General features: G+C 36.1%; 1 protein-coding gene across 9 annotated transcripts in view; it reads right to left on the reverse strand.

The window, feature by feature from the left end:
• The window catches only part of LOC106869155 (alpha-aminoadipic semialdehyde synthase, mitochondrial), a 150589-nt gene that overhangs the window by 30108 nt on the left and 106439 nt on the right, over positions 1–14042 (reverse strand). For all 9 annotated transcript variants that reach the window (XM_089351567.1, XM_089351553.1, XM_014914763.3 and 6 more), the window contains exons 9-11: positions 13091–13202; positions 5753–5812; positions 3819–3889 (exon numbers count right to left, since the gene is read on the reverse strand). In XM_089351567.1, coding sequence (XP_089207693.1) covers positions 3819–3889; positions 5753–5812; positions 13091–13202 — 243 coding nt within the window. The remainder of the gene's footprint in view (positions 1–3818; positions 3890–5752; positions 5813–13090; positions 13203–14042) is intronic.

A 14042-nucleotide genomic window follows, 5' to 3' on the forward strand; every position in this document is an offset into this window, starting at 1 on the left:
GTAAATTATATACCTTTTCTAAGTTAAAATTCTTAAGAGACACCTTATACATATAAATGTCTATGTAGCTTCATTTACTTTTTTGTACAATAATTGTCATATAAGCATCGTCTCATTGCTATTTCAGAATAACACAGAAATGTGCAATCACTCTCTAAAACATTTGTAATAGGTACTTTAACAAGTCAATCATTGAATCTGTCCTTCTTTTCAAACATATTCTTATTAACTTTTTTAATGTAATAAACAAATATATATAGGTGCAGGTATTGATGTGTTGTTAAGAAGCTTCATTTGCAACCATGTAGTTTCAGGTTCAGTCCCACTGCACAGCAACTTGAGCAGGTTTCTTCAACAATAGCTTCAAGCCAACCAATGCCTTGTGAGTAAATTTAGTAGATGTTAACAGTGTGGAAGAAAGTTGTGTGTGTATGTGTGTTTGTCCCCCATCGACAAATTGACAACCAGTGTTGGTTTATTTATGTCCCCATAACTATTGGTCTCAAAAGACAAATAGAATATGTACCAGACTTTAAGCCCATTAAAAGCAGCATAAAAAATCATCATCATTATTTAACGTCAGTTTTCTATGATGACATGGGTTTGATGGTTTGACAAGAACAGGTAAGGCCAGGAATCACAACAGGTTGCATTGTTTGGCATGGTTTCTGAAGCTGGATGCACTTCCTAACACCAACCACTTTACAGAGTGTATTGGATGTTTTTTTATGTAACACCAGTACCAGTACTTTTAATGTGGCACCAACACAAGTACTTTTTATGTGAGACTAGCACCAGTATCAATTCTGCAATGGTGAACAGGTTTTCTTGAATACAAGGCACCAGATATCTTCGTCCTCTGTTATTTCCTTTGAGATCAGCCTTCAATACTTTGTCGTATGTCTTCCTGGCTTTCCCTCCACTTTGAGTAATTGGCACTTCTGTATGCAACTGTCTACATCTATATACATCATACAACCAAACCAGCACAGTCTTCTCTCTTGCACAATGCATATAATTTCTCTTATGCCCAACTTTTCTTTCAATACACTAGTGCTGTTGCTCATGTACATTGTATTGGGTCATCCCATAAATAATGTGTTTTTTTTACAACTGCATGAACTAAAAGTCAGTTGTTATAAAAGCAGGTAGTAATTTTACCTTGTACTTATTCTTAGTGCAAGTTTTGAAGAGTGCAGTTCGATTTTAACAATTATTTTTTCAAAGCTATAATGGAAGTGACAAAGGAGCATATTTGGCATATTTTGCTTTATGAGTTCAATAAAGGCAACAATGCAACAGAAAGTGCAAGAAATATTAATGCAGTATATGGGGATTGGACAATAAGCGTAAGCCAGTGTTAATGGTGGTTCGAGAAATTCCGAGCTGGAAACTACAGCCTAGAAGACAAGCCTCATCCTGGAAGATCTGTAGAGCTCAATGAGAAAGTCCTACAAACTCTGGTGGAACAAAATCTCATTGTAACTGTTGAGTAATTAGTAGAGAAGCTTAGATTCGGTAATTCAACAACTCATCAACACCTGCGTGCCATTGGAAAAGTCAGCAAATTGGGTCAATGAGTTCCTCACAAACTTTCTGAGTCTAATCACGTGCAGAGAGTGAATGTGTGCTCTTCTTTGCAGTCATGTCTCAAAATGAACCTTTTTTTAGACCGAGTAGTGACTGGTGACGAGAAATGGGCTCTCTATAAAAATGTCAACCGCTGAAGAGTGAGTAGGGAAAGGAGAAACACCGGCAACCCAGGCTAAAGAAGGTCTTCACTCACATAAGGCGTTGCTATCTCTTTGATGGGATAGGAAAGGTTTAGTCCACTTTGAACTTTTAAACACAAACTAAATGATAATAAAAGAGATCTACTGCAAGCAGCTTGAGTGGCTTAAGTCAGCATTAGAAGAAAAACAACCATCTTTGATTTCAAGACAAAAGGTGTTCTTCTGTCAGGATAATGCTCAGCCACATACAGTGAGGATGACATTTCAAAGGCTGGAGCAGTTTGAAAGGGAAATGATGCCCCACCCACCATATTCACCGGACATTGTCCCTTCTGATTATCATTTATTCCACAGTCTTCAAAACCATTTGGATGGAAAAAATATGAATTCTGTAGACAAGGTCAGAACAGTACTGGAGGAGTATTTTTCGTCACAGACAAGTGAGTTTTGGAAGAGGGCCTTGCAAGTCTACCAGATAGATGGAAGAGCATTATAGAAAATGAAGGAGAGTATATTTTAGATTATAAAAGAACCCTGTTTATCTTAATTTTGAAAAATAAAAGAAGTATAAAAAAAACTGCATTATTTATGGGATAACCCAATACATCCAGCAGAGTATAGTAGCTTCATTCCTCTCTGGCTTTTGCATGTCTTGCATTCAAGGCCCTTGTCTCACTACCATGTAGCATTACTGTTCATATACATGCATCATACAATCTTCCTCTCACTCAGAAAGAGAGAAACTTTTGGTTACCAACAAAGTAAAAGCTCTCGAAATTTTCTCCATCCTATTCTAGCAATTACACTTTCTGTGTGCCCCACCCCACAGATAATTAGGTCCCCTAGATAACAGAAATTATCCACTCTCTCTAGAGTCTCCAGGGCATTTGAGAAAATCTATTTCCTGAGGATCTGTAGTTTTTGTGGCTCCTGTGCATCTTCCACATACAAACACTACCTTCTCTGATAACCTTCCCATAATTTCACTGCACTTCTTGTGTGCCCATAGCTTGCACTAGGTAAACTGTACAGAATTTTTGCCTACATTTTTCCTACATATTGAGCAGGGCTATTTACCTGATGGGGTTAGGGGCCTGTCTGTTTTCTTGCTTACTAGAACTTTAGTCTTTGCTAAGTTGACTTTAAGGCCCTTTGATTCCAGGTTTAGCTTCTACATCTGAAATTTCTTTTCTAATTCTGTTACAGAATCTGCTATAAGAGCAAGATCAACAGCATACAACAATTCCCAGGGGCAGCCAATTTTGAATTCCTTTGTATAGCCTGGAGGAAGATGATGAATGCCTACCTGTACACTAAATTCATCACTATACTCATGGGTAACTCTCACTCTAATGAGAGAACCTCTGTACATGGCTTGTACGGTTTTCACAAGCCACTCATCAACCCCTAACTTTCTCAGAGCCTACCATATCAGAAAACAGAGTACTCTGTAAAAGGCTTTCTCTAAGGCAACAAATGCCAAATATACTGGCTTTTTCTTAACAAACATACTTCTTCTGAAGTTGTCTGACTATAAAGATAGTGTGAGTAGTGCTTGCTCCTGGCACGAACCCAAACTGCATTTCATCTAATCTGATTCTGCTCCTAATTAATTGAGCTATAACACTTTCCATAACTTTCATGACCTGGTCCAGCAACTTGATGCCTCTGTAATTACTTCTATCTACGGCATCACCTTTACCTTTGTAGCAGCTGACTATAATGCTTCTACACCAGTCATTGGGGATAACACATTCCTGAATAATCTGATTAACTATACGGGTGACTAGACTATATCCTACTCAGTCAGATATTTCAAGCATCTCAGCAGTGACTCCCAACAGACCAGGGGCTTTTGTTGTCATCATATCCTTAATTGCTTTATCTATCATACTGCTGTCAGCACAAATAGCCAGTCCCTCTACTGGTTTCACATAGGGGAGATTCCCTTTCCCCCATTTGTTCTTCACATTCAACATCCTTTCATAGTATCACATCCACACTTCTTTCTTTTTTGAGTCACTGAATACAAGCATACCACTGAACACAAGAATACAAAAATAAAATTTTAATTTAAACTCTCACCTGAATTTATTCCTGAGGTCTTCTATATATTTAAAGTTGGGTGTCAACTGTCCATTTGATGTAATTACAGACTGTAAATATACAAAAATATAACCAAATATTAAAAAAATATTTTTGTTGTTAAGAAGGTATACAGTTAATTCTACACTGCTTCATTTTAACTAGGTATATTTTGGGATAGTATATCAAATTCTGTAACAGAGGGAACCTAATTGACTGAGAAAGTGGAAAACATTTGATAATAGTGTATATGTTATGTAGTTGGTGGGTAACTGTTGTAATTGATAACAAATGAAATTCCCTCTCTGTAGTTAAAGTAACTTAAATTTTGCATTTATCAGAAATGTGATCTATTAGTAGTGGGATGTAAGCAGCAAAGAACTGAATATAGCTCATTGCATGTATTCATTGTGAAGATCCAAGTTAGCCTTGGTCAAGAAATACTATGGCAAGAAGGAAGTCAGCTGAATAATGAGGAATGACCCACATATTCTCTTACAAGTAATATCAGTAATGCATCATATAGGGTGCAATGTAACAGAAAAGTGAAAGATGAATAAAGAGTAAATGGGTTTATGATTAGGGAGTAAATTTCAGTGGTTGAGGATTACAAGGATGGTGACTTTTCAAGTAAATCTATATAATGCAAAATTAATAAGGATACATGTTATATGCTGGTTGGAAGATTCCTGATGTATATTGAACCGTACGAGATAGTAGGAGAAAGCCACAGAAGGCTAAGAATGAAGAAGTTAGAAAGTCAAGTATTTGTAGCCAGGCGACACTTCAGTCACTCATTATAATTCCACTTACAATAAATAAAAACAAGTTAATTGCCTTTTAACTGACACATAAAGAATGGTGTAAAGGGCAACGTGATGTATGGCTTTAGTTTCAGTTTCCAAATTAGAAGGATGTTTCAAAAATACATTTATAGCTAAATTCATAAAAGAAACCTTTTAAAACCCTTCTGATAAATGTTCTTAAAAAAAGTAATTGTTAAATAAATTAGAATTTATATCTTTCCGCCTTTCTCTTATTCAAAATCTAAAGACCAGAAACTTTCTTTTACAGGCTCAGTCTGGAAGTGGTGTCCATAACCCTTGCAGGCTCCTTGAGCTGGTCAGGCATTAATGTTCAGTTTAAATTTGTTACTGGTCAACACAGCAGGAAAGAGATTCTAAAAGACTGTTGTTCTGGAGAGAAAGTAATGGGCATAGTGTTAAGTATGGGGCCAAGAGGAAATGGGAGTAGTGGACAGAACAAAGGTGACAAGAGGTGGAGAGATGAGTAGGTTAAAGAAACCTTAGCAAACTCTAAGGAGCAGAGGCCATTACAGTAGCAATAAAAAAGACAGAGAAAGGAAACAGCATGCCCGAGAGGAAGTGTTGTACAGTATGTAATTGTGTGTTGAGTAGTTGCGATGTGGTAGTGGTCAGATGACCAAACAGGTGCAGATACAGTTTGTTACCGGTTAGGTTTTGAGGTGAGAAAGAAATCAAAGGCATTTGAGATGTTTGTGTGTTGGTCTGGAGTGCCAATGGAAGATGAAACAAGTTAACATAAGAGTTAAGAGTAGTAAAGGATTCAGTTTCTGCACTGGTAGCATTGGTGTGGGATGAAGTTGAGAGCTATGAGGAGTTGCAAGTGATGAGGTCACCAAGGATGATGATCAGAGTTGTTAGTTGAGGAATTTGGAGAGTGATAGAGGGAGTAGATGTATTTGGAGAAATGAGAATAAACTTTGAGCCAGAGTAACTGGATGTCTTTCTTGGAGAGGTAGACTTTCTGTGCCCTACAAAAGTAGAAGAACAAGAGAAAAGTTTTAGGGAGAAAAGAAAAAGGAAAAAGAAGTAAATGAAGTTTTAGTAATAGACTTGAAAAAAAAAAAAGACAAAAGAACACCTTATTCTACAAAACTAAAATTAACTTACATTTTTCACTGCTGGTGACACATTATAGTCTTCGAATGACTTCTTAGCATTTGATTCAATCTGTTGAAAAAAAAAAAATAATTACAAAAGGACATAAAAAGAAAACAAAAAGTACAGCCTTAAATATATATTTTCAAGAATAGATATTGAAAATTACTTTATACTGTATCAATATAAATGCTGTGATGATAAAATATTTGTATTATACAAACTTTAAATGTGTAAAGATTAACTGCTATTGCTGTGAATGGCTTATAAAAATCCATTTACTTTTTCACACTATGCATGAAGAAAATAATAACATATCCATCCTAACAGTTTAGTTAAAGTATGTGATCAAGAAATAACATGAAATCTGCTTTATTGAAGTAACTGCATAAAGTCTACTTCCAAGCAATTTCAAATTTTATTTCATTTCGTTAAACTAAGCAGCTTGCAATTTAAAAAAAAAAAATTTCAAAACTGTTCAATGCTGAATTAAAATTAAAAAGGTAATTATTTGTTTCACAGGGTAATACAATGTAAATTAATAACCTTTCGCAATTTGTGTAAAATAGCTAGAAAAACATCTATTGTCTAGTGTCAACAACGAAATACTTTTTTGATGTATTCATTTCCACAAGCATCTCACAAATATATAGCCACTGGCATAATTGTGTGGTTAAGATGCTCAATTAGAAACCACATGGTTTCAGGTTCAGTTCCACTGCATGGCATCATGGGCAAGCGTCTTCTACTATAGCCCCAGACTGACCAATGCCTTGTGAACGAATTTGGTAGATGAAAACTGTGTGGAAGCCCACTGTGTGAGTGTGAGTGTGTATGTGTGTGTATCGCCCACCACACTGCTTGACAACTGGTATTGGTTTGTTTACATCTTTTTAACTTAGCAGCTCAGCAAGAGACTGATAAAATAAGTACCAGACTTTAAAAATATATACTGAGGTTGATTTGTTTGACACCCTCCAAGGTAGTGCCCCAGCATGGTTGCAGTCCAATAACTGAAACAAGTAAAAGATAAAACGTGATGTATACATGTACACAGTAGATGCCAGATCACTGGTTAAAAAGCTCAGCAACTTGTAATTATTTTGATAAAAATATACACAAAAATTAAAATACCCAATATTTTATTTGCTTATTTAGAATTGAATTTCCATTATCATCATTTTTACACACTAGTATGGGTTGGAGGAGTTATCTAAGTCCAAGTCACTTCCTTTTTTTTTTTTTTTGAGCTATTCCCATACAGGTTGGAGATCACATCAAGCTTGTATGTTCCACTTTGGCATGGTTTCCATGGCTGAATGCTTTCTTCTTATCAGCCAACCTCATTACAGAGTGCACTGAGAACATTTCAATGTGATACAAGCACTAAAAGCCCTCTCTTGTCTACAGCAATACTAAAGAGTTATCTTGGTACTGCACTATCTTTGTTCTTTCAGAGGCACCAGGGAGCTTGCTTAATCACCAGTAAGGTTGCAGAATCCCTTTCTCTCTGCATTGTACTGGTTTGCTGGTTCCTTTCTTTCTCCTAGAACTCTGGTAAGAAAAGAATCAGTGTGGTAGAAGCAAGGGGGTGGCAGAAGACAGTAATTAGGGAGAGACACAAGTATTTTGGTGAGGGAGGGAAAAGAGATGCAAGACAGCAAGATAGATGAAGACCAGAGAGGAGTTCAGTAGAGAGTAGCAAAGATGGTTGATGGCATATGAACACATTAGGCGAAAGACACTCAAATGTAGATATTTTACATCCCAACCTCTATCATCATTTTTGAATATTTGTTTTCTATGCTTGTGTAGGTTGGGAGAGTCTTCATCATTGCAGCATTTTGCCACTCATAATCCTTTGTCATCTCCTTCATCAGGCTTATGCTTTTGAAATCAATCTCCACCAGTTAATCATATCTTCTTTAGTACCCCCTCTTCCACAAGTTTTGTCCACTCAGAGTACCTGGCACTTTTTTTTTTTCATATAAGTGACATCCTTCATGCACATTACATACCTATATCATGTACTAATGTCTCTTTTGCATAATAATTTGGCTCTTCTTATATCAACTCATTTGTGCTCCATTGAATATGCACATTAGCATTATTAGAAATAGTGACATACACTGGTTTCATCTCTTCCTAGCTTTTACAAATCCTCCATTCATAGTTCATGTCTTATCATGCAATATCACATTTCATACCCAAGCGTTATACAATCTACTCTTTATGCTGAGAGAGAAACTTTTTGTTACCAGTAGAAGTAATAGCAACGTACTCTGAATTTACCCTTCCTGTACTAACACCATCCACCCTTATTGCTAATAATATCACTTAGGTAACAAAAGATACCAACCATTTCTAGGGAACCTTCTGAGCTTTTAAAAGAATTTATTTCACATGTACTCTTACTGCAAACTACTATTGTGCATCTGGTACATACAAAGTCTACCTGTGATCTCACTTCTTGCGAACTTGTACTTTACACTGGGTACACCATACAAAATTCTTACTTTTTTTCTAAGCACTGAGCATGGCCACTTCTCCAATGGCAGTAACAGCTTTTTTTTTTCTTTACTCTTGTTAGTTAAAACAGTCATTGCGAGTTTTATTTTGAGGCATCTTAAGTCTCAGCTTATTTGTCTATCCCTGCAGTAGACTTTCTTCAGGTTGACAAAAGCTAGACTTCTGTAGTTGTTTTGCAAGAATGAGAGCATCTATCATATCCCATTTAGGCATAAACATGAGGTGCATCTTATCTAGAATAATGCTCTTCCTATCAGTTATAATTCTTTCAATAACTTCCATAACCTTGTTCATCAATTTGATGCCTTCTCCTTACCCCTTGTAGCAACTGATGATGATACTGCTATAGTAATCATTAGGAAGACATTTCTCTATACTGATTAATTCTGGGTGAGATTAGCATGACCTACTTCATCAGATACATTCAGCTTCTCAGTATAGTCCAGTTGCCTTCATCATTGTTCTTAATCATGCTTTTCATAGTACTATGTTCAACTTTAATGGTTGGTATTTCTGTTGGGTCAAATTGGAGGCAGGTCCTTTCGTTCCCATGAATTCTCCTTACCAAGCAATCTCTGCTTTGTAGCATTTCCACGCCTCTTTCATTTTGGCATCAATGAAGGCAAATGCACTGCTACCATTCTGTATACACAACTGCTTTTCAATCTAGAACTGTTCACATTTCTGATTCTTACACCACAGACTATGTGGCAACTTCTTACTTTCAGCTTCTTTCTTCACAAAGTATACCTAATTTCTAGCTTCTCTCTTAGCAATTCGATATTGTTCTTTACTCCCTTCTTTCTTCCAAACCTTTTAGGCTTAAATCTTAACTTTTATTTCATTCTCTTAGATAATATTCTACTGGCAAGTTACTTTTTGTCTTGGAACTGTAAACCATCCATAGACCTGGTCTGTGACTTTCAGTAGGTTGCCTCATAGAAACCCTCAGTTATTTCTACCAGCTTTTTCTGGTCATATGATTTGACTGCTATTTCACTGAACCCACATCTGGCTGAAGAATCTTTCAGCTTTCATATTTTTCACCAAGCTGTATTGTGTCTCTGATTCTAACTCTTATCTTCACCAGTCACTAGTCTATGTTAAGTGGTAAATTCACCACAAAAGAAGTTCTTAATGCTCACAACTTGTTGCCTGTTCTATTTCTTAGTGAAAATATGTAGTCTATTTGACTTGAGCATCCATCTGACTGGTGATCAGATGGCTTACTGGTTTCTGAAATTAGTGTAGGTCATTTACAGCACAGAACTCCAGGAACCTTGGTCTTCCCTATTTCCTTGTACCATATTCATAAACTCCTATGCTGGAGAAGCCAATAACATGTCCATTAAAGTCATCTGCTGTGGAAACCAGTTCTAATTGTATTATATATGCAGAGATAATGTTGCTGTTGTGTTGTCCATCATAACTTCATTATTCTACAAGGTGTCAGACAACTTCAGTTACTTGATCTCACCATTTCTTAGCCAACAATATGACTATTCCATTTGTTCTATTACTGGTGCCCTCCCAAAAGAATTTATGTTTCTTGCTTGCAACAAATCTAGCTGAGACTTGTGTACATAGCACGCATCTACTCGTTGCCATTCCAATATCTCTACAATCTCTCTATACCCATCTTTCTTGATGCTAATATTAATGCTAGCAGGTATAAAGTTTCAAACCTTACAGGAAGAGGGGTGTTTCCAGTGGTGGGTGGGTTTGCTTATTTTCTGCTCTGAAAGGAAGAGTATTTGTGCAATTGTTTGATGATGGTCAAGGGGCTCTTACACATAGCCAGAGATTTCCACCTAATCAATAATTATTACCAATCACTAAGGTCCTACTGGAGACTGGAATATATGTAAAATGTCCAGACAAGGATACTGACAGATCTCATCTAAGTCCATAGATAATGACCACTGTTGATAAACATGTTTTCCATGCTGGCATGGGTTGGATGGTTTGACAAGAGCTAGCAAGCTAGAGGACTGTGTCAAGCTCAATTGTCTGCTTTAGCATGGTTCCTACAGCTGGATGCACTTCCTAATGCCAACCTCTTTACAGAGCATACTGAGTGCTCTTTTTCATGGCACCAACACTGGCAGGGTCACCAAGTAACTTGCAAAACAAAAACCTCTTGACTGAGAGGAGAAATAGCATTGAGTGAGGTGACTTTGTGTCAGTGGATGAAAGATTAAAAATAATAATAAAAGGCTAGAGACAGGTGTCTTACTGTAGAAGAGATACAAGGATACCCCAGTTGAAAAAGAAAAGAGAGACAGTCTTAGAAACAAAGACTGAGAGGGAGAGAATAAGAGAGATGATGGTGTTGATGTATCAAGACATACCCTAAAGGTACAGTGGGTGGGGGTGAATATGTGAAATGATACAGAGGAGTGGACTGGATGAGTGGGCAAGGGGGACAGAGGATGAAAGTTCATAAGAATGAGAGGAGAGATGGTTAGAGATGGGACAGAGATGAAGCAAAAAATGGTGAGAGATACAAATGGCGCAGTGGGGGTTATGTGAGGGCAACAGGCATGATAGCAGACAAAAGAAGTGTTAAGATGGAGTATAGCAGAGGGGAGAGATCAATGGCTGAAGGCACTGAAAGAAGGTGATTGGTGGAAACAATGGGACAAGGAAGATAATGAGAAATGGAAGTGGTTCAGTTGGAAGAGGAAGGGAACCAAAGGGAGGAGATGTAGTACATGTTTACTCTGCCCTCAGGTGATTATTGTAGCCAAAAAATACCAGAGAGAAATGATGACTATTAGGAGATGAGTGACAGAGAAATTAAGGTGAGACAGAGCCCTGCACATACAAGCATTTACCAAGGTGATTTTAGGATAGCAATTCTATTGTGGTGGAAGGGTGTTCTTGAGTACACCAAAGCACCAGACATTTCAGTCCTTTGCCATTTCTTCCATAAGGCTCAGCATTTTCAGATCGACCTGCAAAACTTCATCCCATGTCTTACTTTTTTTCTAGTTCTTTTATAGATTCTATTATGAGAGCAAGATCATCAGCATAAAGTAGTTCCCATGAGCAGTTAGTCTTAAATTCCTCTGCTATGGCCTGGAGGATGATGATGAATAGGAGAACCAAATCCTGGTGAACATCTACCTGTACACTAACTTTGTCATGGTTAACTGTTACCTTATTCAGAGTACTCCTATACATGGCTTGTACAGCTTTCACAAACCATTTGTCTATCCCTAGCTTCCTCAGAGACTACTATATCCCAGAATGAGGTACTATGCCAAAGGCTTTCCCCAGGTCAACAAATGCCAAGTACAACAGTTTATTCTTAGCTAATACTTCTGAAGTTGCCTGAATATGAAGAAAGTATGTGTGTATTCTTTAAGATATTGTGTGTGTATGTGTGTATATACACACACACACATGGCACCCAGCTATAGAAACCATGCCAAAATAGACAACAGAACTTGGCATAACCCTCTGGCTTGCCAACTCTTGTTAAACCGTCCAACCTATGCCAGCATGGCAAACTGACATTAAATGATGACGATGATGATATTTATAGGGAAGGCAGTCAATCAATAGACTGTCTTCAGAGCACAACTTGTCAAAAGAATTTAATAATGATAGATTTCATGGAAATTGATGTGAAGTAGAAAGAGGTGTGGGCACACTGGTAAGAATGAAATACACTTGTTTTTTTCCTTTAAAAATAAATAAATCTTAATCTCTAACACTCTAAAGCCATTTCTAAGACATTTCAACCTTACACATGATAATAGCAGCAATGAAGCAACTGATAAATATATGGATAAGAGTTTCTTATCTTATTCACACGTCATAGTAGTAGTCATTGTACACAAATGCAAGATGGCTATATTTATTTATCTTACTGGCTTGAGTTTAAAGAATTACTATAAACCTTGAGTTTCAGTTAATTGCAGTCAATATAGTAACTAACATTCAAGGTATACAAAGATAAAAAAAAAAGCAAAGGAATCCTCTGAAAGCATTTGTAAACAACTGGTTCTGGCAAAAAATGTCTACCGTGCCAAATTCTTTCATTTAAGCATTGCTATTTTTTGACTCAGTAGCCACTGAAATTATCAGTTTGTTCTATAAAAACGTTTTTACATTTCTTATGCATTTTTGAAAGTGATAAATATATCCTCATCTGAATTCCATAATTTAACCTAAAAAGTCACTCTGAAAAATGTTAGTACACAAAAAAGAGAATGCCACAGAAAAACTATCAGTAATAAATTTCATGCTTTCCCAGCTATTTCTTTTTTTAACTTTCAAACTGACAAAATGAGAACATTTTCATAAATACTAACCAGTGAAGGAGAATGTTGAAAAAGATTTTTTTATAAAAAATCAAAATTCTAACTTGAATTAAAAACACAATGTAAAAATCTGAAATTTGAATTCAAATCAATAAAGTCTTTCATTTTTCAAATATTTCCTTGAGTTTCAATTTAAGTTCAAATTTTAGTTCAATTTATGAGAAAAAATAAAACATGCCTTATATCAAATTCAATGAGAAATATGAAAAATGCGTCTGATATAAGAAATGGAAAATGAATGCAGTAGAATTCATCTCATTCTAACATGCGGACCAGTGGGAAAATGCAAGAAATGAAAAATAGGTAAACTGGGTCAACTAAAAATTGAACTGGTATTGCAGGTAGATTTTAAAAACGACCACTATCACTATAGTTTTCACACCATTACTACAGTACAATATTGTAAATTTGATCTTAAATGCAACTAAGTCAAGTTGTAAGGACAATGATGGGAAACAAAGAAGAAACTTTGTACAAAACATTTACAAACCATGTCATAAACATGAGGCAAAAGTTGACCTCCAAAAAAGTCTGTAGCTTCTCGTGGTATTTGAGCTGGCATGTTGCTAATTGAACAAATCAGAACACCATCACCTGCAAAACTAACATTTGTACAATCTAGAATTATAACTATAGTTTGTTTTTTAAAACATTGAAAATAGAATAAATTTATAATGTACCAATACTAATGATTTCCAAGAAGAAACAATATACAAATATTAGCACTGTAACCTTTAAGAATACAACTTAGCAATTAATAGCACCTGAACCTCATACACTATAGTTAAAATATTAGTATCATATAAAAAAAATTTAGCAAGCATCATGCAAAGCTTACAATAAAAATCTATATCATATTAGTACACAATATACTACACTAGTATCGCAACACTTGGTATTACTGTATATCATTTTAACATCATTCAAACATTTAACAATGGATACATTATAAATATTCAATTATCATTCAATAACAGTCAATATCACAATAGGTTCACACCCAGCACTCAGTAAAAATAATCCTAACATTACCATATCAATTCACTATAGTTTCTTCATTATAAAAATAACTTTTTTATCAGTTTTTTTTTCTGTGGACGGTTTTAGCAGCAACAGTCCTTTTTTGTCATTCAATATCATAATTGTACCTAAATTTTACTTAACTGTAACACCTTCAGATAAGCCTGAAATACTAGTATCTCCATGTCTCATAGCAACTGAACTCACTAAACTCTCGTCCTCATCATCATCGTTTAACGTCCGTTTTCCATGCTGGCATGGGTTGGACGGTTTGATTGAGGGCTGGAGAGCAAGCTGCTGCACCAGGCTCCAATCTGGTCTGGCAATGTTTCTACAGCTGGATGCCCTTCCTAATGCCAACCGCTCTGAGAGTGTAGTGGATGCCAATTCATAAGTTTGAGCATTTTACCATATGCTTAAAT

This window comes from Octopus bimaculoides, chromosome 1 (genome assembly GCF_046866305.1).
Source record: "Octopus bimaculoides isolate indiv1 chromosome 1, ASM4686630v1, whole genome shotgun sequence".
NCBI classification, from domain to species: Eukaryota; Metazoa; Mollusca; class Cephalopoda; order Octopoda; family Octopodidae; genus Octopus; species Octopus bimaculoides.